Below are 22,729 nucleotides of genomic sequence, written 5' to 3'. Positions count from 1 at the left end.
CATGTTTCTTTGGTATTTTTGAATTGTTTGAAGGATCTTAAATTGAAAAGCTGGGATTGTAATATTTCTTTGTTTTGATCAAATATGTATGCCCCTCCCCCAACCCGACATGACTTCGCTGAGCCAGTTGGAAGGTTCAGCAAGTCCCCCAGCATCTTTTTTAAAATTTAATTTAATTTTACTTTCGTTGGCTGCCGCATGGAACCGGGAGCAAACAGGGAGGCTTGCTGGCGTGGGAGTGCACTCCGCCCTCCCCCAACCCGACGTGACTTCTCTGAGCCAGTTGGAAGGCTCAGCGATTCCCCCAGCACCTTTTTTAAATTTAATTTTACTTTCGTTGGCACGCCGCCTGGAACCGTGAGCAGACAGGGAGGTTTGCCGGCGTGAGAGCGCACTCTGCCCCTCCCCCAACCCGACGTGACTTCGCTGAGCCAGTTGGAAGGCTCAGCGAGTCCCCCAGCACCTTTTTTAAATTTAATTTTACTTTCGTTGGCCCGCCACCTGGAACCGGGAGCAGACAGGGAAGCTTGCCAGCGTGGGAGCACACTCCGCCCCTCCCCCAACCCGATGTGACTTCGCTGAGCCAATAAAAGGCTCAGTGCCTAACGGCGCACAGCCGTTCAGCGCGCTGTCGAAGGCGTGCGTCAAAAGTGCCTTAGCGAGCGCCTTTACGAAGCGACCCATCCCCACAACACTACCAAAAGTAAAACCAACAGTAAAACAACAGACAAATCATCAAAGACCCCCCACCATCTATTACCTACCTCTAATCACCAAAAATGAAGCTAACATCATGTACCCAGCACTTCCTACTGGTAATTCTTCTTTTAACCAGCTGGAAACAACAGCAAATAACCTCCTCCCAACACCCACTACAGACATAAATAAAACCCTCCTCCCAAATAGGAGAACTTCGATTGACAGAAACTAAACTAAACTAAACCTTAGGTTTATATACCGCACCTTCTCCACAGTCGTGGAGCTCGGCACGGTTTACAGGAATAGTAATGAGAAAGGAACTCCAAGGAAAGGGTTAGATGAAGATCAGAGGGAAGAGGGAAGTTAGAGGGATAGGGTGTCAAAAGAGGAGGGAATGTTAGGTTTTTAAGAATAACCAGGTTTTCAGCTGTTTACGGAAGGGTTGGAGAACACTCAGATTACGAAGAGGGGAGGTAAGGTTGTTCCAGAGCTCGGTGAGTCTGAAGGGGAGGGAAGTCCCTAGTATTCCTGGGAGGGAAATGCCTTTTAGTGAGGGGAAGGATAGTTTCGATTTTTGGATGGGTCTGGAGGTATTGGGGTTTGAGGAGTTCCAAGAGAGCGGAATTAAAGGTGGAAGGATGCCGTGGACGATCTTGAAAGTTAGACAGATGCATTTGAAGTGGACTCTGGAAATTATCGGAAGCCAATGAAGCTTGAGAAGGAGTGGTGAGACGTGATCGAATTTACTTTTTGAGACGATAAGCTTGGCCGCGGCATTTTGAATCCGTTGGAGTCTGTGAAGGTTTTTCTTTGTTAGGCTTATGAAGATAGAATTGCAATAGTCCAATCTGGAGAGGATGATGGATTGGACAAGAACGGCAAAATGTTTTTGATGGAAACAGGATCTTACTTTCCTCAGCATTCGCTAACCTACAATCTAACACTCAACATTCCATTACCACAGCATGGGGAAGAAGACCAACACACACTAAGACTAAACCACGCCAGCACCCTAAATCACTTATATACCCAAATACAATTCATAACTATCACACAGAGATAACCACACTCAAATGCGCCTACTTAAACATCAGAGTGCTAGGCCCAAAAAGCAATGTTACTTACCGTAACAGTTGTTATCCAGGGACAGCAGGCAGCTATTCTCACTAGTGGGTGATGTCATCCGACAGAGCCCCGATACGGACATCTTGCAAGCATGTCTTGCTTGAAGAAACTCAGAAGTTTTGAGATGCCCGCACCGCGCATGCGCCAGTGCCTTCCCGCCCGATGGTCCGGGCGTGTCTCCTCAGTTCAGGTAGCTAGCAGAGAAGCCAACCCAGGGGAGGTGGGTGGGACGTGAGAATAGCTGCCTGCTGTCCCTGGATAACAACTGTTACGGTAAGTAACATTGCTTTATCCCAGGACAAGCAGGCAGGTATTCTCACTAGTGGGTGACCTCCAAGCTAACCTCAATGGGATGGTGGGAGAGTTGGCAATTTAGGAGAATAAATTTTGTAACGCCTGTTTGGCCAAACTGTCCATCCCTTCTGGAGAAAGTATCCAGACAATAATGAGAGGTGAATGTATGAACCGAGGACCAAGTGGCAGCCTTACAAATCTGCTCAATCGGTGTCGATCTGAGGAAGGCTACAGAGGCTGCCATTGCTCTGACCTTATGGGCTGTGACCTTACAGGAAAGGGGTAATCCAGCCTGGGCATAGCAGAAAGAGATACAAGCCGCCATCCAGTTGGAAATGGTGCGCTTTGATACAGGTCGTCCCAACTTGTTTGGATCAAAGGAGACGAAAAGTTGAGGAGCAGTTCTGTGTGGTTTGGTGCGATCCAGGTAGAAAGCCAAAGCACGTTTACAGTCCAGAGTATGAAGAGCTGATTCTCCAGGATGAGAATGAGGCTTCGGAAAAAACACTGGAAGTACAATGGATTGGTTGAGATGAAATTCAGAGACCACTTTAGGGAGGAATTTCGGATGAGTGCGGAGGACCACCTTGTCATGATGGAATACTGTGAAAGGTGGGTCCGCCACCAAGGCTTGAAGCTCGCTGACCCTGCGAGCAGATGTGAGGGCCACCAGAAAAACCACTTTCCAAGTGAGAAACTTTAGTGGAGCCTTTCTCAGAGGCTCAAAAGGAGGTTTCATAAGCTGAGAAAGGACAACATTGAGATCCCAAACCACTGGAGGCGGTTTGAGAGGAGGATTGACATGAAAAAGTCCTTTCATAAATCTGGAAACCACAGGATGAGCAGAGAGAGGTTTCCCATGTAGAGGCTGATGGAAAGCCGCGATAGCACTCAGGTGGACTCGTATAGATGTCGACTTAAGACCAGACTGAGACAGGTGTAGAAGATAGTCCAATACAGAGGATAGGGAGGCTCGCTGAGGCTCCTTAGAATTGGAAACACACCATGAAGAAAATCTAGTCCATTTTTGGGAGTAGCATTGACGAGTAGCAGGCTTCCTGGAAGCCTCCAAGACATCCCTCACCGCCTGGGAAAACTGGTGAGGAGTTACATTGAGAGGAACCAAGCTGTCAGGTGGAGAGACTGCAGGTTGGGATGAAGCAGAGACCCCTGATGCTGAGTAAGCAGTGAAGGAAACACTGGAAGTAGGCACGGTTCCCTGCTGCTGAGTTGAAGTAGAAGGGAGAACCAAGGTTGTCTGGGCCACCGAGGAGCTATCAGAATCATGATGGCATGGTCGGACTTCAGCTTGACCAGAGTCTTTTGAATGAGAGGAAATGGAGGAAACGCATACAGAAAGTGATTCCCCCAATCCAGTAGAAAAGCATCTGCCTCGAGGCGATGAGGAGCGTAGATCCTGGAGCAAAATTGAGGCAGCTTGAAATTGTGGGGAGCCGCAAAGAGGTCTATCTGAGGCGTCTCCCACTGAGCGAAGATCTGATGAAGGGTCTTGGAATGGAGTGTCCATTCGTGAGGCTGGAGAAGACGACTCAGGTTGTCCGCCAAGACATTGTCCTTCCCCTGAATGTAGACAGCTTTGAGGAAGGCGTTGTGGCGAACCGCCCAATCCCAGACTCTGAGAGCTTCCTGGCAGAGGGAGGCCGAGCCCGTGCCCCCCTGCTTGTTGACATAATACATGGCGACATGATTGTCCGTGCGAATGAGGACCACCATGTCGTGAAGTAGATGTTGAAAAGCTTGAAGAGCGTTGAAGATGGCTCTGAGCTCCAGAAGATTGATCTGATGTAGTCGGTCCGCATTGGTCCAGAATCCCTGAGTGCGAAGCCCATCCAGATGCGCTCCCCAGGCATAGGTCGAGGAATCTGTTGTGAGAACCTTCTGGTGGGGAGGAGAATGAAACAGCAAACCTCTGGATAAATTCGAAGAGGTTATCCAACAAAGTAGAGACTGCCGAAGAGCAGGAGGGACGATGATGTGTCGAGTCAATGGATCCGACACCTGATTCCACTGAGATGCCAGGGTCCACTGAGGAATTCTGAGGTGGAGTCTGGCAAACGGCGTCACATGAACTGTAGAGGCCATGTGGCCCAGGAGGACCATCATGTGTCTCGCTGAGATGGTCTGGCGAGAAGACACAGACTGGCAGAGATGAAGAAGAGCATCCATGCGCTGAGGAGGAAGGAATGCTCTGAGACGTATGGTATCCAGGACCGCCCCGATGAAGGGGAGTGACTGGGTAGGCTGAAGATGAGATTTGGGAAAGTTGATCTCGAATCCCAAGCCCTGCAGGAACAGAATCATGGACAGGGTCGCCGAGATGACCTCTGAGGCCGAGGGAGCCTTGATCAGCCAGTCGTCGAGGTAGGGGAATACCTGAAGACCTTGGTTCCGGAGTGCAGCGGCCACCACTACCAGACACTTCCTGAAGACTCTGGGGGACGAAGACAGGCCGAATGGAAGCACTCGATACTGGAGATGGAGATGTCCCACCCGAAATCTGAGGAACTTGCGAGAGGCCGGATGAATGGGAATATGAGTATAGGCCTCTTTGAGATCCAGAGAGCAAAACCAGTCGTTCTGCTCGAGGAGGGGGTAGAGAGAAGCGAGTGTCAGCATGCGAAACTTCTCCTTGACTAGGAATTTGTTGAGGACCCTGAGGTCCAAAATGGGTCGCAGGTCGCCCGTCTTCTTCGGAACAAGGAAGTACCTGGAGTAAAACCCCTGGTTCAGTTGGTCCATCGGGACCGGCTCTACGGCACGAAGCCGGAGCAAAGCCTGAGCTTCCTGAAGAAGAAGGGCGGACTGAGTCAAGTTGGAAGGATACTCTCTTGGAGGGCGGTCCAGAGGGACCCGATGGAAGTGAAGAGAGTATCCTTCCCTGATGATAGTAAGGACCCAGAGGTCGGTTGTTATGGCCTCCCATCGATGATAAAAATGATGGAGGCGCTCTCCGATGGGAAAAACAGGGGGAGGCAGAACAAGGTTGGTTATGCCCTCGACGAGACAGTCAAAAAGGCTAAGTGGCCTTAGGGACAGCAGGCGACTGAGACTTAGGCTGACCCTTCTGAGGAGCCTGTCGCTTCGCCGGTTGCCTCGCAGGTGGAGCTTGCCTCGGCTGATAATGCCGCTGATAGATCAACGGCGGACGAGAGGGTCGAGACTGCTGAGGCTTAGGCTTCGGCCTAAGAATGGATTGGAAGGACTTTTCGTGATCAGACAACTTCTTCGTGACAGTCTCGATGGATTCGTCAAAAAGATCCGCTCCAGCACACGGGACGTTCGCCAGGCGGTCCTGAAGATTCGGGTCCATGTCAATGGTCCGCAACCAGGCCAAACGACGCATCGCCACCGAGCAGGCCGCCGCTCGGGCTGAGAGCTCGAACGCATCATAGGCAGATTGCATCAACTGAAGCCGAAGTTGGGACAGCGAAGCAACCACTTCCTCAAACTCAAACCGAGCCTGGGACTCGATGTACGGCATGAATTTCCGAAACACAGGCAGAAAAAATTCCAAGTAGGCTGCAAAGTGGAAATTGTAATTCAGGACTCGGGACGTCATCATAGAATTCTGATTGATGCGTCGACCAAACTTATCCATGGTTCTGCCCTCGCGGCCCGGAGGCACTGAAGCATAGACCTGGCCAGGATGAGATCGCTTGAGCGAGGATTCGACCAGGAGGGACTGGTGAGAAAGTTGAGGACCCTCGAAGCTCTTATGATGCACCGTGCGGTACCGAGCATCCAATTTCCCAGGGACCGCAGGGATAGAGTAAGGAGACTCGAAGCACCTCATGAAGGTTTGGTCGAGGAGCTTGTGCAGAGGAAGGCGCAAGGACTCGGCCGGAGGACGAGGCAAGTGCATGGTATCGAGGTACTCCTTGGAGTATCGAGACCCAGCATCGAGGGTAATGTCCATGTCATCCGCCATCTGTCTGAGAAATGAAGAAAAAGACAGTTGGTCCGCCGTCGCCGGTTTACGAGAAGGACTAGAAGAAGACGAGGCTTCGGGCTCCATAGAGGCCTGTGAGCAACAGGGCGAGTAGAAAACCTCGGGGTCCTCGAACTCCGGGCCCGGAGGAGGAGACCCAGCCGAAGCAGCATACCCCATCCGAGGCAATTTCTTCTGAGGCGAGACGGTCGAGTGTCGAGAGGAATGTCTCGAAGAGTGTCTGGATCGATGCCCCTCCCGATGCCTGGATGGTGAACGAGCCCGTCTGTGAGAAACCTGGTCAGACGCCTCCAAGGAGCAGATCGGACTTGAGGCTGTCGATCGTAGAGGCGGAAGAGTCGGTGCCTCCCCCGATGCCGCCCAGGCTTGATAGGGGGTTCGGAAGAACTCGTCCTGCTTCCTGCTATGCCCAGGACTGGGAGGCCTCGAAGGTGGACGCCACACCGAGTCATGGGGCGGAGTAACAGGCTCCAATGGAGGCAAATCGCTAAACGAGGCTTTCCTCGAGGGGATAGGCTCCAAGGGGGGCATATCACTAAGGGAGGCCTTCCTCGAGGGAATCGGTTCCAAAGGAGGCATAGCACTAACCGAGGACCTCCTCGAGGACCCGGACACCGCTCGCCGCTCCTCCTCACCGAGCAACGAGGTCGTGTGGTGCGGCGGAGGAGGAGGGGGGCGGTCCGCCTCTCGGAACCAGAACGTCACCCTGGATCGAGGCAATCAGCCGGGGTCCCATGGTGTTCACGAGTTCCACAAACTGAGCCTCCAGAATGGACCGCAACGAAGCCGATATGGAGGGATCCGCACCAAAATGGGGCCCTTCCGCAGGGTCTCCACGTTCTTTCGGTGCCGCGTGCTTCTGCTTGCCAGCCTTCGGCACTTTAAGCACCACCGGTGGAACTGTAGGGGTCGATACCTGCTCCGAGGAGACGGAGGAAGGCACCGGCGCCGAAGTCGAGGCCGAAACCGGCGTGAACGATGCCGGTTTCAGGAGGCCCGAAGCAGCCGGGGAGGCAGAGGGCTTCGCCGATGGAGTTGAAGCACCAGTCGATGTCGAAGCTGAAGGATCCAACGAAGCTTCCATCTTGAACATGGACTCCCACAGCAGACAGCGGCGCTTAAACGCTCTCGCCGTCAAAGTGGAGCAAGGCTGGCACGATTTCGGGAAGTGATCCGGTCCCAGACACTGTAAGCAGCGTCGATGAGGGTCCGTGAGCGAAATCGCGCGCTGGCACTTGCTACACTTTTTAAAACCGGTAATCGGCCGGGACATAGGCCGGAAAAGCTCCGCCACAAGGTCGAAGGCGCGGGGCCCCAGCCACGCGGCCGACCCGGTGTCGGAAGAAAAATTTTTTTTTTTTTTTTTTAAAAGAAATCAAAGAAAGAAACAAATGCACAGGAAAGCCAAAAGAACTCAACCCGCGGCAAAACAGAAGGCAAAAACGAGATTCAATGGGCGCGAAATTGAAGATAGACTTCTCAGCTCCGCGGAAGAAAATGAACTGAGGAGACATTCCCGGACCATCGGGCGGGAAGGCACTGGCGCATGCGCGGTGCGGGCATCTCGAAACTTCTGAGTTTCTTCAAGCAAGACATGCTTGCAAGATGTCCGTATCGGGGCTCTGTCGGATGACATCACCCACTAGTGAGAATACCTGCCTGCTTGTCCTGGGATAAACAGAATGTATAAAAACCTGGATAACACATGAAAACCTGGACTGTCTTTTCCTCATAGAAACCTGGCTAACTTCCGACACAGATCCCAGAATAACCGAAGTCTGCCCACAAGGATACAAAATAACGGTGGTCTGCAGAGAGAGAAAAAAAGAGGCAGGGGACTAGCAATCTTAATCAAACAAGATCTAACCCTTAATATAATTGAAAAAACATCTAACCCATACATGGACCTATTAGCCTGTTAAATCTCAAGCACCACACTAAAAGACACACTAAACTGCATGCTCTGTTACATAGCGCCGGGAAACTGGTCTATAGCAAGAACTGAAGTGGAAGACTTCTTATACCAAAACTCACTAATAACAACCTACAACCTACTCCTAGGAGACCTAAACCTACACCTAGTAGACCAATCATCCAACCAAGTAGACAACTTTCTCTCATTTCTCAAAGCCTTAGCTTTCCAAATGCTAAATCCATACACAACTCATGAAAAAGGCCACCAACTTGATATCGCAGCCTTTATGACACACCAATCATCCCTAACTGAAATTCATACATCCCAAGGAACATGGTCCAGATCCATCTGGTCAGACCACTACACTTGCACCATCAACATCAACTAAACCAAAAACAAAAACAAAAAACACAACAAAACTCAATAAAGTAACATACACCTCACGAAAATACATCGAACCCTCCAAATTCTGGACTAAAATAGATGAAACAATTCAAGAAAACAACCACGAGAACTTCATCTCACAATGGGAAAGATTATGCATCAACACCCTTGATGAACTAGCCCCATTGCAAACCAAAACCAGAACCAGCAGGAGATCAGATCAATGGTTCGACTCTGAACTGCTACACCTCAAAAGACAATTAGACGACTAGAAAGAAAATGGAGAAAATCTAACTCGGATCATACAAAATCCACCTGGAAAAAAATCAACAAACAATACAAATCACAATTAAAGGACAAGAGAAAAGCACACTACACCAACCTAATAGGTACTGAAACCCAAGACACCAAAAAACTATTCCAAATTCTAAAAAACCTAACTGACACCAAACCTTACCTGACCACTAAAAATACCACTCCCCCCTCAGCCACTCTATTAGCAGAACACTTCCAAAATAAAATTACAAATGCAAGAGCTACCCTCAATGACAACCCTATCCCTCTTATCGAACTCTCAGTTCCCCCCACAGATAGAGATTCAACTGCAGCAGACAGAATATGGTCTCAATTCTCCAATATTCAATGGCCCGAATTCAACAAAAAATACAGCCATGCTTCCTGTGACCTCAACAACTGTCCACCATATCTTCTAAAATCATCCAGCACAAAATTCTGTGCTTCTCTTCTAAAATGGATACAAATCACGCTCATAAGTGGCCACTACCCAACTAACCTCAGCGAAATCATCATTACCCCGATCCTCAAAGACCCTAAAGGACCAATAGACCAAACATCCAACTACAGACCCATTGCTTCTATTCCACTCTATGTCAAAATAATAGAAGGACTAGTTGCCAAATTCCTCACCAATTACCTAGAAAACCAAAACATACTCCATCCCACGCAATCCAGCTTCAGAACCATCTTTAGCACAGAAACACTACTAGGATCTCTCTTAGACACAGCCAGACAACATCTTAGCACAGGAAAAAAAATGATGCTCATACAACTAGACCTGACCGCTGCATTCGACCTGGTAGACCATAGCATCCTACTACAAATCCTAGATACAATAGGTATCACAGATAAAGTATACTCGTGGTTTGAAGGATTCCTAAAATCAGGAACCTATAGAGTTAAATCAAAGAAAAATCTGAACCTTGGTCAAACCCCTGCGGAGTTCCCCAGGGATCCCCTCTATCTCCTACACTCTTCAACCTCTATACAGCCTCCCTCAGCAACCACCTGGATAAACAAGGCATTAGCTAATACAGCTATGCAGTTGACATCACCATTCTCTTACCCTTCGATCAACCAAAACCCTCCATGACAGACACAATACACCAAACAATAAAATCAGTAGTGACCTGGATGAAAGATCACAAGCTGAAATTGAACCCAGACAAAACTAAATTCATCCTCCTCAAAAACAACAAAATACCAGCCATAACCAACATTGAAATCAATGCAATCAACTACCCCATACAACCCACGCTAAAATTACTAGGAATAACAATAGACAGATGCTGCACCATGTAACCGCAAATCAATAAAACAGTACAAAAATCATTTTCAATCATGAGAAACTTAAGACAAGTGCGGAGGGCTCTCAGTTGAAGGGTAGCACAGCGTGGGCAGGACTCAGGACAATGTTCTGGTCCTAAGCAAGTGCAGCACTCGGAAGCTCTTACAAAGATCTTCAAGCAAGTCTGCTTTCGCGGCTGTCCGCTGCGGGGCTCCGTTGGTGACATCACCCACTGTTGAGAATATGCTGCCTGCTTGTCCTGGGATAACACTTTATCTGAATATCTTTTCTTACCTAGGAGTTCCCTCTCAAGAGCGAAGCTGTAAGGCAAAAGGGACCCGGATTGAACATTGGAATGGGGCCCTGAGGCACAGCTTACCACACCTGCTTGGAGACTGAACAGACTCATTAGATTAGAGGGAAGCACAGCTATTAGTATTACAGCCAAAGTTTTGTCTTAGTCTCCACCTGCTGGCCATGATGAGCTATTACTCATCAGTGAACTGTATCAGTCTGGAGAGATGCTACAGAATTGCTCATTTACATTAGTTGTGCCTTCAGCCTTTCAGTGCTGCAGTAAAACCATACACCAATGTATTTGGAGTTGCTCTGTGGTAGATTGCAACCACAGCTCATTTTACATATTTGGGCTTGCTTGACTCTTAGTTTTTTATCTCTAATTATTATTAAAAAATACTAAGACACTCCATTAGCACAGTGGCTATTAGAGTTACAAAGGGAAAGACTACCACAACTCTCTGAGTATCATAAATATCTCCCTTTCCACTCTGAAGTCTTTCATATATTGCCCAGTCATCCATCCAATAGGTGGATGCATGCTTGCTTCTAAAGTGAAATGATAAAAACCACTAAAAGCTAGTGGCAGCCTGCCCTATCAGGTTGCTGCCAATATAAACAAACACATAAAGATTTTGGATTAGCAGTTACTGCTATACTGCTAGCTTGCAAACTTGTACACCTTTTAGACAGTTTGCAAGCCAGCAGCATAGCATTAACTGCTAATCCAAAGTCTTTGTGCCTAAAAGGCAGCCTCAGCAAGGACTTACTGATGCTACAGTTTGTTTATATCAATTGCAGGCATGGTTCAAGATGCATGGAATGGGACAGGAAGCAATAGGAAGTCTAGAGCATTTGCACACTGATGCAGTAAGAGCAGTGGTTCCCAATCCTGTCCTGGGGGACACTCAGTCAGTTGGGTTTCTAAGATATCTCTAATGAATATGCATGAGATACATATTCATTAGGGATATCTTAGAATATGCACAAGATAGGGGCATAGCTTGGACACGTAACAAGATGGTCGGGTAAAACAATAGCTCCATAAAGACAAGCTATATTTATAGATAAGCTACAAATATTAGTTTTTGGAAGTTTAAAAGTGTTAAATCCATCTGATTATGGCATCCAGCAAGCAAAACAAAAACGATTTGGTTGGAGGAGGAACCGGGTCGGGCAGTAATAAAAGATCAAAGCCAGAACCGGCAACTCCGTCCAAAGTTCCACTGCCAACGGAAGAAAAAGAAAATCCTGATATTATAACCGAACTTCGACAAATCAAGGCAATTGTTTTAGATAATGCTAAAAAATTACAAGTGGTTATTGATGAAGTTGCTTGTCTCACTAAGAAAATGGACCTGGTCGTTATTAAGCTAAATCTTCTGGAGAAACGGGCAGATCAAGTGGACACAGAAATATTGCAAAGTAAAGTAGATAGGAAGGAAATGGAATCTGTAAAGAGAGATCTTGACGACTGTCTTAACCATGAAAGAAGGAATAATTTAAGAATTATTGGGCTACCGGAAGGGGTAGAGAAGAGCGACCCAGGAAACTGAGTTTTTAAACTACTACGATACCAGCATGTAGCAGAAATCTGTCAGTTAGCAAAGGAAAATAAAAACCTTAAATGTCAGGACTCAAGAATCCATATAGTGCCTGACTTTGCTAAGGCTACAGCAATTAAAAGGAAGCAAATGTTAGATCTACGTCCACAACTGAGGGCATTGGGTGCTAGATTTGGCTTGATGTACCCTGCAGTAATGAGGGTCACACATGCTAACAAAACTTTAAATTTTGTTGAGCCAAGAAAAATGCAGGAATATTTGGAGCAGTGCGAGCAACCTATATCTTCATAATAAATACCCTCATTAGTGCTTATATTTTTATTCTTCTTAAATTACACCGTGAACTATTTTGTTATATTAGAAATTTGAGCTGTGATGTGGCTAAAATGTGGAAATATCGTGGTGGAATGCAAGGGAAGAAAATTGACAGTGTTAATGGAATGACTGCTTCATTTGAAACTTGACAATATTTGAATCCTGGCACGAGCACGAGTGATATGAAGCAGATGCAGGAACGATTCGGTTAAGTGTGATGGATAGATTTAACAAAGATCTTCGTGAAGAAAAATTCACGCTTCTTTCCTTCAACATATTATGGAGGGATCTGCTCTGTTCTAGTAAACGGAGACTCTGACATAATAAATTCTTACAAAGTGGAGATTTAAACAGGCTAAGTAACAGTTAAATATGTTAATTCTTGAATGGGAAAGTAGCTGTACTTCCGAATGGTCTTAGATTGGCTTAAAATGTATGCAAATACTAGTCGCTGACTTGATTGGCTGGATACACTCAATGACAGAGTGATTGGAGGCGTGTCTTGGAGAAACAGTCTGGCCTGGAAATCTTAATTTAACTTATGCCCGAAGACTGAAGAATCGTCTTTAATATTCTGAAAGCTGATGGGAAAGATTTATAAAGGGATTTCTAAAGAGTGGAGCGATTATATGGTGGAGTGGATGGCAATTACAAAGGTTTATTAAATCGTATGTTGTAGGGTGATTCGGATTTAAGCCAAGAAGGGAAGAGGTATGAATGGCTTGTACTATGAGTAATGAATTTAGTTTTTGGACAAAAAACCCAAACTCTTCTTCATTGTGAAAATATTGAATGTAGCTACGTCTGGGTTCATTTTGTAAACATATCGTGAGAAATGTTCAGAAAGTTGACTAAAGAGTTGCCATCTGCTCGCATATAGTTCTTGTTCATATCGGAGGAATGTCGTAGTTTGAATCCCACGCGCTGTCATGGCCTTCTAACCCCTGCAGCGCTACGTCGTACTCTTGTTTGCTGACGTTGTATGCTCTGATTTGGATATGATTCCACATATATTTTGGTTTAAATATTAATCTATTTACTTTTGATATTTCGCTTATGTAATGTTTGTTTGAATCTACAGTCAAACCTTGGTTTGCAAGCATAATTTGTTCCAGAAGCATGCTTGTAATCCAAAGCACTTGTATATCAAAGCGAATTTCCCCATAGGAAATAATGGAAACTTAGACGATTTGTTCCATGACCCAAAAACTTTAATACAAAATACTATACGCACTTGTATTGCAAGACCTCGCTCGTTTAGAACAGTCACTACACTCCCGCAGCGTCAGAGAGAGAAGAACCATTGGCTCAATTATGATCATGTGACGCGTGTATACTGTATGTACTCATATTGCAAGATTTTAGGCTCCTTTAACTAAGGTGTGCTAGGGCTTTAATGTGCGAATAGCGCGTACTACATTGACACGTGTGCTAGACCTTAACACCAGCATTGAGCTGGCGTTAGTTCTAGAAGTGTAGCGCGCGGTAATTTCCTTTGTTTGTTTAGAAGTCACTACACTCTTGCAGAGTCAGAGAGAAGAACCATCGGCTCAGTTGTGATGATTTGTGATGCGTGTATACTGTATGTACTTGTATTGCAAAACATTGCTTATATATCAAGTTAAAATTTAATGAAATGTTTTGCTTGTCTTGCAAAACACTTGCCAACCAAGTTACTTGCAATCCAAGGTTTTACTAAATATAGTAATGGATGAATTTGATATAAATTTTATTCTATTTAATTAATTGATCAAACGTATTGAAAGATTTCCCTTTATATTAGAACACAAAGCTTTCCAGAGGGAAGATTTCTGAGGCAAAAGGTTAATTAATTTTGATCTTTGAATACAAATTTCCTCATAACATTTACATATATATAACTTGTGGGATTGTTAATTGTTTGAATAGATATTAATGAACATATGTAAAGCTAATTAATGAATTCTTTACAGAAAAGTAAAATTGATATAGAATGAATATTATTAATTTTCAGAAAGATATATTAAAATACTTAATTTTATTAAGTTAAAGGTTTTCTTAGGCAAAGTATTGGAGAAGATTAAGAATTAGTACATGAGAAGAAATAAAATGGATTAAAATCTTAAAATAATACTTAAGATTTATGTTAATTTTGAAGGAAATATATAAATAATTTATTAGAAGATTATAGATACAAATTGATATTAATTCATGTTGGAAAATGAGCTTCATAAATTATGTAAGATACAGTCAAACCTCGGTTTGTGAGTAACCCGGTTTGCAAGTGTTTTGCAAGACGAGCAAAACACTCAGCAAACTTTTGACTCGCAAACCGAGTGTTGACTCGATTTGCGAGCACCCCCCCCCGATAACCGGCATCGCTCCCCCCCCCGCTCCAACCAGCACCCCCCCCGTGCAAACCGTCTCCCCCGCCCGAACAACTTAAACTTAATCCCCCCCCCCCCGTCTAGCGCAGTCACAGATCGTGTGCCTAGAAGATCTTCCGGCTTCCGGCTGCCTGCCTTGAACATGCATCTGCGCATGCTCAAGGACTTCTAATTCTCCCTCGGCAAGAGGGGGGGGTGCCGGTTGGAGCGAGGGGGCCTTTGCGAGTGGGGGGGGATGCCGGTTATCGGGGGGGGGGGACGGACGGACATATCAAAGCAAGTTTCCCCATAGAAAATAATGGAAACTCGCTTTGATAAACGAGCATTTTGGATTACGAGCATGCTCCTGGAACAGATTATGCTCGTAATCGCCAGTAGAAGGCCGCGAAGCAGTGTGTTTAAAGTGCTGCCTATGCGGCTGGAGTCCCGAGGTTTGTTGGCGGTGGGAGGGTCAGGAGCAGGCCAGATCGACAACGGCAGTAAAAGAAGGGAGAGGGGCCGAACGGAGCAGGGAAGATAAGGTAAGAAAAGGGAAAGGGGGAGTGGGGGAAAATGCTGCTACTGCTTCTACACAGGAAAGGGGGGGATAGGAGGGAAATGCTGTTGCTGCTGCATAGGCAAGTGGGATGGAAATGCTGCTGCACAGGGAAATGGGGAAAAATGACAGACAGACAGCGGGAGGGAGGGAGACAGAAAGAAAGAAAGACACAGGGCCAGGGAGAGAGACAGAAAGATAGACAGAGAAAGGGGGCCAGAGAGAGAGTCAGCGGGAGAGGGAAAGGGGGCTGCTTTGGGGGGAGGGGTGTGCTTGGGGCAAACAGCTTTGCTCTGGGGGAGAAGACAGAAGGGGCCATGGAAAGGGATAGGGGGCTGCTTTGGGGGGAGGAGTGTGCTGGGGGGAGACAGAAGGGGCTATGGAGAGAGAGGGAAAGGGGATAGACAGCTTTGCTCTGGGGGGGAAGACAGAAGAGGGCCATGGAGAGACATTTGGGGGGGAGGTGGGTGCTGGGGGCAGACAGCTTTGCTCAAGGGGGGGGGGGGAGACAGAAGGATACAGACAGCGGCCAAGGAGAGAGAGATAAAGAAACACAGACAGACAGACACATCTATTCTAGCACCTGTTAATGTAAAAGGGCTTAAAGACTAGTATGTTATATTTAACAAAAGCCATGAAAGATCCGGCCTTTTCTGTGTCTTTGGATGCAGAGAAGGCCTTTGATCGAGTAGAATGGACCTTCATGTATCAAGCAATGGAATGGTTTGGTATAGGTTCAGGAGTTATACAAATGATTCAAACGTTGTATAGCTAGCTCCCCTGTTGCTAGGTTGTATATTAATAATAATTTTTCAGAACGCTTTAGTTTGCATAGGGGGGAGGTTAGACAAGGCTGTCCCCTATCTCCTTTACTTTTTGATATTGTTTTGGAACCCTTGTAATTAGCTATTCAGCAAGTGAGGGAGATACAGGGTATTCCTTATTCAGATTGAAAATATAAAGTATCTGCATATGCAGATGATATTCTGCTTCATTTGAGAAATCCAGAAACAACCATTCCATGTTTACTTAATTTGATTGTGAAGTTGGAAAAATTTTCAGGATATAAGATAAATTGAAGTAAATGAGAAGTTCTTCCAGTAAATGTACACTGTACAAAAGGTTTATTTGATTCATTTTCTTTTGTATGGAAGGAAGATGGACTAAAATATTTAGGAATTTGGATTAAAAATATGCTGGAAGATACAATGAAAGTAAATTAAAAATCTTTATTACAGAAGGTAACAGAAATGTGTGAGCAATGGAATCCTCTACATTTATCTTGGTGGAGAGTACAAACTGTTAAATGATGATCTTGCCTATGGTTTGTTACCAAATGGGTATGATACCAGTTTTTTCCAGGGGTCTTTTTACAAAAAGTTAAATAGTATTCTAACAAAATTTATTTGGCTGGGTAAAATTGCTAGAATTGCTTTAGTGTCTTTACAAAAGCCAATTACGGAGGGAGGGGTAGATTTTCCCAATTTTTATAGGTATCATCAAGCCTATATTATGCGCCAAGGTATGTATTGGGTCCTCCCAGAGCCCATTGAAAATATCCCGGATTGGATATGGTTGGAATGGCGACTCATGTTTCCTCTGTGACTTTGCCATGTTCTTAGTATCAAAATGCCTAGGTTATATGAAAACAGAATATTAGTTGATACATGGAAAACTTTAAGATACGTAAATAATCTAACACCTATTCCAATACATAAATCAACAAATCAAACTATTTGGCTTAACTCCAAGATTCAAATTGCCAGTTTTAAAATCGTTGCTTGAGTTTTCACAGTTGCAACATAAATTTGGTCTTTGTAAATCACAAAGTTTTAGATGGTTCCAATTGAATGGAAAAATCTCAATAATCAATATAGCTTGGAATTCTTATGCTTTCAGGTAGATTTCATGGGACACCAGGCCGCACAGTGGTATAAATTAATATCTAGATTTGTGAATAAAAAAACAAAAACTGGTCTTCAGGACATTTGGAACATTGAGATCAAGCATCAAATTACTGCGTCTCAATGGACACAAATTTGGTCTTGGAGGATGAGATGTACAGTGTCTGCATCTACAAGACAAACTTGTTTTTTTCTTTTACATAGAGCTTTCTGGACCCCTGTTCGTTTACAAAAATTAGATAGCTGTAAGTCTAATAGATGTTGGCACTGTCATCTTGAGGCTGGGACATTAGATCATCTTTTATTCTATTGTCCATTTATATTGATATTTTGGAAATCGATATGGACCCAAATAAATAGGTTGTTAGAAAATCCGGTGGCCTTGACATATGATACTATTTTATTTGGCGTGTCAATGAGAGCGAAAAGTCAGATTTCTTCAAAAAACAATAAGCTTTTATTTATTTTGACTGGAGTTGCCATTCAACAGATTATATTCAATTGGAAAAATCAGAGCAGATTAAATTACAGTTTCTGATGGAGTTCTGTATGTCATATATATAAAATGGAAAGAACATTAGCAATAGAGAGGATATTTTGGTAAATTTCAAGAGGTTTGGGGACCATTAACAGACTTTTGTAATGAGCAACTGAAATGAGGGGATGGGAGTGGGTGGGTGGGATGGTATTTTTTGATATTTTATTAAATCATATAATGTATAATATATGAATATTTTTGATGTAATAGGGATGGAAAGGGTGGTTAAATTTCATGATTTTCAGATGAGATTATAGCAAATCAAGTGATGTTTTACAATTCAAATGTTACTTCTTGTTACACTTGATGTAAGCTGTAAAAACGAATAAAAATTATAACTAAAAAAAAAAAAAATAGAATATGCATGAGATATTTGCATACCTGTCACTTCCATTATATGGAAATCTCTCATATGCATATTCATTAGGGATATCTTGAAAACCCAATTGGCTGGGGGTCCCCCAGGACAGAGTTGGGAACCACTGCAATAGAGGATGTATTGTCAGGGTTAGGCAAGAAAAGGATAGAAAAGAAACTGAGGGGAGAGGAAGGATTGGAAAAAGAATCTATATGCTAGAACCAATTTTGACTCCTCCCCATCAACAACCTTTATGAATGAAATGTGCTGTGTAAATCCAGTTGTCTATGCTTGCTTCTTACCTTGTGCTGGACCCACAGACCGTGAAAACTGTGCAATAACTGGTAGGGGAGTGAGGCCACTGCACACACTGCTGAGGTTGGTGATGGGAGAAGGTGTCGGGGACTGAGCTGGGGATGTGATAGGGCTGCTCATCTGGGTACTGGCCTGAATGAAAAAGAACAGAAACATACTATATACCAAAACACATTGAAGTCAGAAGCATTCCTAGCCTGTGTTCACTTACAAAGGCATACAAATCTTTCCTCCTCACCCCTTCAAACCCATACAGCTTTCTGTAAGAAGAGATTGATGAAATAAAATCCTGCTGTTTGTGGTGTACTCCCAAGGGATGAGAAATTCAGCTTGGGCTCACAAAAGTATTATCAATTCTACAACAAACTTCAGACCCAAGCAAGTTTCACCCTACAATTTTTTCTTCAATGGAACTAAAGAGTATCATTGCTTCTAAAGGAAGCTGCGTCGCTGAAGAGTGAAACCACTCCATGTCTGCCTTGCTTTACCTGAGTGTTGTTATCAGAACTATATAGGTGTTCCGGCTTCTGTCCTCGTTGATCCACTGCAAAATATTTACAGTGACTCCACTGGACCATAGAGGGGTTCTGGGAAGGAGCTTGAGGACTGCTGGGGACACTGGGGACATTCAGTTGCATAACTACCACACCTGGACCTGATGGGTTCACACCTACAAATAAACAAATAGGTTAAATGGCTACATCCGTTAAGTCTTTATGGAGTTCTACTATATCTCTTTAATACTTAAGATTCATTTTTGAAAGGTATTTCCCATTGTTTACACTTGCTAGTGCTATATCTCTTAATTAGTCAATGGATTTCTGGTAAAGGGGACAATTTTTAAATGGAATGAAGTCCAGAGGAACTTTTAACTTGTGGATTTTATGCCAATTTTCAGAAGGAAAAGTACAGTATATGCTCATTTTGAAACTTGCCATGCAAACTACCCAATGACACTTTAACCTATATTTTTCTGCTGTACTTTTTCCATGAAAAGTAATTGCAAATCTAATCTATACACTATCGTCTTCCCCTGATCTAAGGATACCAAGGGGACATATCTTCTAGAAGTGGCTGAAAATATATGCATTGTCCCACACTATGTGAAATTTCCATTACTTTGAGAGGCAATTTTCATCTAGCTATTAAATATGGATAAAACCTTTACATTAAAGATAACTAATTAATATATTTGATGAAATCCATATTTTATGTTTTAAATGGAATAGAACCTGTACATATTCCTATGATTCTTCATATTATTACTGCATTAACAGTGGTGAGTAGCATCAGCAACGTTTTGCTCCTATTTATAAGGACTAGAAAGTTAAAAATGCGTACCTTCTGCAGGCAGTACACGATTCACTAGTAGAGTACAACCAAGTCTCAAAAACAACATCATCAACTTTAGTTAAGATACTAAATCATGTTAGATGTAAGGAGTAATTTTGCTTTTCCAGATGGTGCCAAAGGTTTCCCTAAATTTATTTTATAAAATGTATCTGAATGTTTATATATCTACCCAAGCTATGAAGGCAGCAGGAAGAAGGTTGGTCGTACAACAGATTGGTTGCTACATCTCAAAAAAAAAAAAAAAAAAAAGAAGCTACAGAGAATGGTGATGTGATAAAGGGGATGGCAAGGGAAGTCTAGCTATTAGGGCTACTTACCTTGGAAAACAGCTAAGGGGAGATATGATAGAGGTCTATAAAATCCTGAGTAGAGTGGATAAAGATGACTCGATTGTTTAATCTTTCAAAAAGTACAAAGACTAGGGGACATGGAGTTACTGAGAAGTACAATTTAAACAAACAGGAGAAAATACTTTTTCACTCAATGCAGTTAAGCTCCAGAATTCATTGCCAAAAATGTGGTAAAAGCAGTTAGCATTGCATGGTTTACAAAAATAAATAAATAATAAAATCAAACACTTTTGGACAAATAGGATGATAAGAATTATTAAAAAAGAGATAGTTAACAAGACTAAGAATGTTATAATGCCCCTGTATCGCTCCATGGTGCGACCTCATCTGGGGTATTGCGTTCAATTCTGGTCTCCTTATCTCAAGAAAGATATAGTGGCACTATAGCGGCAGAACAGAGAGGAAGGAATCCTCCATCTTCTCTCCCTACCCTGCCGACCTGACAAGCACAACCAGCTTCGGGGCCTTTGTCCCGCCCCCAAAGACTGACCTGCCTGCTTCTGCCCTTTGAAAAGGGCCACCAAGGGTGCCACAGTTGATTTAAAACCAACAGAACACAGAGGAAAGGATCCTCCATCTTCCCGCCCACCCTACTAAGGTTTTTGCTAAGGTTCTTCTGTTAAGATTTTTTTTGTTCTCCGCAGTTTACTTGCCGGATTGTTAGATGCATGTGTAATTGTTAGATGCATGTGTTAGACGCATGTGTGATTGCTAAACACATGTATTAGATGCCTGAGATGCATGCACTAGATGCATTAGATGCATGTATTAGACACATATGTAATTGCTAAACGCATGTATTAGACGCATGGGATGCATATATTAGACACATCAAACGCATGTATTAGATGCATGAATTAGACGCATGTATTAGATGCATATGTTAGATGCATGAATGATTGTTATACGCATGTATTAGACGCATGCATGACTTAGGTTGGGAGAGCTAACTCCCCAAACACAACCACTACTATTAGTTACTGGATACATCTTAAGAGCTGAATCAATCTGTTTGCTATCAACTAAACCACAGTTCTTCAACTGCCGGTTCGCGGACCGGTGCCGGTCTGTAAAAAAAATCTTGCCGGTCCGTGAAGGATTTGGGTCCCCGCCGCAACGAAAGGTGCCAGCGTCAGCTGACTTGCAACTTCCTGTTGCCGTCGCTGTGCTGGGACTCCTGCCGCATATGCTTCCTGCCTTGTCTCCGCACCTCCAGACCAGCAGCGGCAGCTCTGTGTGCTTTTAACTTCGGCACAGAGCTGCCCCTAAGCAGTAGTTTAGCACGGTTTCATGAGGCAGCCTCGGGGCCTTTTCTAGGCCGGCCCGCTTCGAAGATGCGATGTGGGCCGGCCTAGCAAAGGCCCCGAGGCTGCCTCATGAAACCGCGCTAAACTACTGCTTAGGGGCAGCTCTGTGCCGAAGTTAAAAGCACACAGAACTGCCGCTTGCCTAAAAACTCTTGGGCTGCTGAAGGAGAGCAAAGAGCAGCTGTCCTGGAGGTTTCCCTTCCTCTCACCTTTGCAGGTCCCTTTTTCCACCTTTTTTTTTTCTTCAAACGGCAACGGGCCCCAGCATCGACATCAAGTAAGTTCCACTGTTCCTTGCAAGCGGTTCTGCTCGGCCAAAGCTTCCCCTCTGACATGAGCCACCCTCAGGGGAAAGAAAGTGACCCGCAAAGGTGAGGGGAAGGGGGACAGATGATGGAAGTTGGGGGGGGGGGGGAGAGAGAGAGAAGGGGCAGATGATGGAATGGAGGAGATGAGAGAGAGAAGGGGACAGATGATGGAAGTGAGAAGAAGCTTGGCAAGGAGTGTGGGCTTGGGTACAGAGCCTAGCAGGGAGAATTTGGTTCAGAATAGTTTTTTTCTTGTTTTCCTCCTCTAAATTTAGGGTGCATCTTATGGTCAGGTGCATCTTATGGAGCGAAAAATATGGTAGTTATAACTCAATCTCAGGACTTTTCAAAGGAGGTGGTCGAGAAACTTGAGAACGTTGATTCAAATATAAAAATTCTAGACACACGCACGACTAAGGTAGATAAACAAGTTGCTAACCTACATTGCCGTTTCCATGTCAGCTATGAAGGATTCTCATTCAATTCATGTTTAAACTAGAAATAATGGAATATCACAAGGGTACGGAACTTGCGTTTAATTAATTTTCCTGAAATGCATCTGATATCTCCTGATATCTTTTTTCGTAAGTACTTCAGTGAGATATTAGGGTTGACTAATTCAGAATCAATACCCATTTCATCACTCTATTATATTCCTAAGAAGAAAAAATTACAGTGGAGCAGGGGCTAGATCATTTGGCTTCTATTGATGTAAATTTGACAGAATTTTTGGAAGATTCACAGGATACAATACAAACCAGGTCTACTCTCCTAGTTTCATGTATTAATGAGAGTGATAAGGCATTGATAATGAAATTATATTTTAAGAATAAGCAAGCAATGTTTTCGGCGCAAGAATTCAAATATTCCCAGATGTGGCGAGATCGACACAACTCAGACGAAAGGCCTTTTTGGCTCTTAAATCTAGGGTTGTGGAATCTGGGGCCACTTTTTTTCTGAAATATCCATGTAAATGTTTAATAGCAGCTCAAAATAAGGATTATATGTTTTTCGATCCGCTTCAATTGGAGCATTTCCTTTAACATTAATTTCTTTTGGTATGGTGCTTGAACTGTAAGTTGTGACGTTTCACTGTAGGAGTTTATAATGTTAAATGCCTTTCTTAATGTGTATTTACCTCCTTTTTTTTATTTCCTTACTATTTTATGAAAATTTCTCTCCCCAAATAATGTGGGCATGATGGGATTTCTTTGTTGATTATTTATGATTTATGTTGTATACATAA

General features: G+C 44.1%; 1 protein-coding gene across 15 annotated transcripts in view; it reads right to left on the bottom strand.

The window, feature by feature from the left end:
- Nucleotides 1–22,729, bottom strand: part of R3HDM2 (R3H domain containing 2) — a 462,276-nt gene that overhangs the window by 27,323 nt on the left and 412,224 nt on the right. For all 15 annotated transcript variants that reach the window (XM_033936665.1, XM_033936664.1, XM_033936663.1 and 12 more), the window contains 2 exons: nucleotides 18,654–18,835; nucleotides 18,153–18,297 (listed from right to left, as the gene is read on the bottom strand). In XM_033936665.1, the coding sequence (XP_033792556.1) occupies nucleotides 18,153–18,297; nucleotides 18,654–18,835 (327 nt within the window). The remainder of the gene's footprint in view (nucleotides 1–18,152; nucleotides 18,298–18,653; nucleotides 18,836–22,729) is intronic.

This window comes from Geotrypetes seraphini, chromosome 3 (assembly GCF_902459505.1).
Source record: "Geotrypetes seraphini chromosome 3, aGeoSer1.1, whole genome shotgun sequence".
Taxonomy (NCBI): Eukaryota; Metazoa; Chordata; class Amphibia; order Gymnophiona; family Dermophiidae; genus Geotrypetes; species Geotrypetes seraphini.
This window is presented reverse-complemented; position numbering and strand designations above follow the sequence as displayed.